A 3,775-nucleotide genomic window follows, 5' to 3' on the forward strand; every position below is an offset into this window, starting at 1 on the left:
TTAATAGTGAATTAGCAGAAGATTTACAGTAAAATGTTCACAGTAAAACATACTATATATTCCGATGAGATATTGCAGTGAAAACCACTGAAAATTACACTGTAAAACAGGGCAAATAGTATGAATTACAGTGTAAAATAAATGTAAGTACACTGACATTACACCGTAAATTACATAGAATAAATTCCAAAATGAAAATTACACTACAATATGGACTGAAATTTTCAGAATATGGCATTGCAAGTACACAGATATTTCAGTTATAAAAGCCCCTTCCATGTCCAATCTACGCAGACTAAATGATTTTCCAGTAGATTTAGAATGCATAAGATTTATAGTGCAATAGTAGTATATTTACAGTGAAATAGCAGAAGATTTACAGTAAAATGTTCACAGTAGAACATACTACATATTCCAGTGGAAACCACTGAAAATTACACTGTAAAAACAGGGCAATTAGTGTGAGTTACAGTGTAATTACAGTATAAAAAAATGAAAGTACACTGACATTACACTGTAATTTACATAGAATAAATTACAAAATGAAATTACACTACAAATTGGACTGGAATTTTCAGAACATGGCACTGTAAGTATCAAGAAGACACACTGTAACCTATCTTGGTTGTAAATTACTGTGACCTATCTTGTCAATTACATAATGTAAGATGCCGCGAAAAATTCATCTCTAGCTTGTAATTTAGATCTTTCTTGACACTTTACATAGCTCAGAGGAAACACTGAAATTCAAGCAAAAACAATAGCTTTGCTTAAGAACATGATACTGAGTACTTCCATTTTTTCTTAGAATTTCAGGATCAAGAAGCTGAAGGAAACGAAGGGAAGCAAGAATGCGAGGACAGGAGTCATACCTGCAAGATGAAGAGGACGCACTCCTTCATGTAAGCCAATAATTGCTTCTTGTGGAAAATAAAATAAAGAAAGCAACGATCAGGTTATTGTATCTAACTGGTTTGTAAAAAATTGTATTTACAGAACGGGGCGTACACATTTACTGAACTTCCTCAAGCGCAGATGATGCACAAGGTAAAAAAGGAAATTGGAAACATTGCAAAAAGAGCACAGCCTATAAACACAAAAATTATACTTATGCATGCATTTTACCGCCCTACCTAGCAGGAAAATTATTCTGGATTCCAGGGAAGTACAGAAACTGACTACAATCTGGCGAACACTGCAACTAGCAATTATCAAACATGAACACACAACGACACGGTAAGCATTGCCCTCCAGATTAAAAAAGAATGCCTAGATGAGACTATTTTGCGTATATATGACTATAACACTGGTGGTGTGACTGAATGACAATGTTTGAGGGTTCACTTGTTGATGCAGGGAGAAACTGTGATGATGAGTGTTCACAACCCATGGGATGTCAGTCTATTTGACAACATGGAACCTGACAAGGTAGACTCACATGATAGTTAAGATGGCTGACTTGGACTAGCTAAAAAGTAACTTCTGGTGAAAATAATCCTTAAGATGGCTAAAACTAACAAACAATAAATACAGGAACCTGAAGAATCTTCATATGATACATCTGCAACACAAGCAACAGAGAAAGGGCTAAATCTACAAGCAACAGAAAGAAGTGAAGAGACAGAAAAACAGCAGCGAACTCAAACCGAAGAAGACAAGGAGTACCTAGATCTTCCTACGAGATGTTCCTATGAGATGTTTCATGTACAGAAAACGAATTTACAGTTAAATGTACACAGTAAATAGAAATCAAACTCCTAGATCTTCCTACAAGATGTTTCAGAGAATTTCAAAGAGAGTAAACTACAAACCATACTAGAAAAACTGGAATTGCGCAACATACCTACACTATTTACAATGCCATTAACACAGTAAAAAGCATACAAGCTGACTGTAAAAGAAAAAAAAATTAAAAAATACTAACCTAATAAACAAGCATGGAATTACCAAATAAACACACACTAATTATCAAGAGCATAGCAAAAAGCATACAACCTTACTGTAAAAATAGAGAAACCAATTTTCTAGGCCTAGAAACTAGGTATTACCCAATATACTAATTACAGTAACACGATCACACTAAAAAAGCAGTCAAGCTCACTATAAAAAGGCTATCCTAAAAGCAAGATACAACTTGGAATTTCCCGGCATACATGCACTAGTTACAGTTGAATGAGCACGGTAAAAAGCCTCAAGGCTCACAGTAAGTTGCTTTCAATCTTGCTGTAAAAGACCAAAACTAATTACAGTACCAAATAAAGATGCATGAATACAGAAATAGGACCATAACCAAAAAAATATATTTACATACCACATTACGGTCTCCTGCAGTAGTTATCTTCCGTTTCAAATATCTAACTTTCTACAAACCAAAAAAAAGAGTAAAATAAAAGGTATACAAGAACATATGGGATATGAGAACAAAAGATATATAAGAACACTTGTGATATTAAAACAGAGAAGAACATCGAATAGACGAGATCAAAAAGGCAAATCAGAAAAGTTTACTTACATGATTCACATAAATGTTGAACAATGTTGTGTCAAAAGTGCCATCATCCATAGAAGATTCCAACAGAGAGCAAAAAATAACTAAATTAAATAATTAGAAAGCGGAAAAGGCAAACTAAATAAGGAATAGATTTTAAAAAGGTGAGAAAATAAACCTGAGACATTTTAAAACAATCAGCATCTGCAAAATCGTCAGAAACAAAAGGATTATATGAACATTCAACACTGTCATCAGGAGAAACGTCATGGGGTCCCTGCCCACAAGCTTTACGCAATCTTGCCATCCAAACAAAATCAGAACTGCAACTAACAAAAAGATAAAATCAACAAATTTACATAGAGAATTACAGTGTAAATGCAATGACAATCTAAAGTACTTACATAATGGAAAATTCAAAAAACACTAGTGTAAATACAATGTAAAATCATATAAGTTACACATGGATATACAATGTAAGCACATTAAAATATGAAGCGTAATTACTGAAAATTACAAGGATATACAGTCCAAATTTACTAAAGATACAATAAAAGGACAGACCCAGTGCATAGAAGCTCCCACACAAGGTGGGGTCTGGGGAGGGATTATAGGAACCTAGTCTTACCCCTGCGAAGTCCAAATTTACTAAAGTTACAATATGATTACAAATACAAATTACAGTCCAAATTACTCAACCTGCGGGGTAATTACACTGACATTACATTGACATCTCTAAAGTTACTAAGCTCCCAGGAATTGAGAGCTCCAGGTGAATCGGCGTAAAGGAAGTCGGTCGTGAGACCGACTGTTAACGTGTGTCATGTTGCTTAGCTGTACATATGGGCCTGCTCGCAGAGTCGTGGCTGGGCCTTTTGCTTACGTGTTGGCAGGTGTGTTACGTCGGTGCCGTCGCTTCTAGATCCCATTAGTTTTGTGGGCGAGGCTGTGCGTCGGTTCGCACTTCAGAGAGGGCGGCGTCGGTGTTCATAGAGAGAGAGGCCTGCTGTTCTCCGCAATCGGTTATTCCGCTGGGGATTTCGTCTTCCAAATCGGCCTTGTCTGCTCTACTGGGCGGTCAGAGGTGTTCACGGCGACGTCTGGTTGTGGGGCTTCATCGGGCTGTTAGTCTTCCTGCGTTGCATCTGATTTGATTTTGCTTTCTTCGTTCTTGTTTCCTTATGTCTTGTTCTCTTGATTGTGGAGTCGATTGTGTGATGTAGGGTATTGCTAGTGTGAATTTTTGTGCGGAAAGGGGATTCTGGTTTTGGTTGGGGTTGGGGGTGG

General features: G+C 36.6%; 1 protein-coding gene across 7 annotated transcripts in view; it reads right to left on the minus strand.

The window, feature by feature from the left end:
* Positions 1-412: 412 nt before the first annotated feature.
* LOC123136232 (uncharacterized) overlaps positions 413-3,775 on the minus strand; it is an 8,174-nt gene continuing 4,811 nt past the window's right edge. For 2 of the 7 annotated variants that reach the window (XR_006466696.1, XR_006466693.1), the window contains 4 exons: positions 2,667-2,811; positions 2,312-2,358; positions 873-917; positions 413-740 (listed from right to left, as the gene is read on the minus strand). Coding sequence is in view for 3 of the 7 variants with exons in the window: in XM_044555566.1 (XP_044411501.1) it covers positions 729-740; positions 873-920; positions 2,312-2,354; positions 2,667-2,811 (248 nt within the window). In the remaining 4 variants the exon portion in view is untranslated. Of the gene's footprint in view, positions 741-872; positions 921-2,311; positions 2,359-2,666; positions 2,812-3,775 lie in introns of all 7 variants that reach the window. The other 5 variants (XR_006466697.1, XR_006466695.1, XM_044555566.1 and 2 more) reach the window with 3 other exon arrangements.

This window comes from Triticum aestivum, chromosome 6B (assembly GCF_018294505.1).
Source record: "Triticum aestivum cultivar Chinese Spring chromosome 6B, IWGSC CS RefSeq v2.1, whole genome shotgun sequence".
Lineage (NCBI taxonomy): Eukaryota > Viridiplantae > Streptophyta > Magnoliopsida > Poales > Poaceae > Triticum > Triticum aestivum.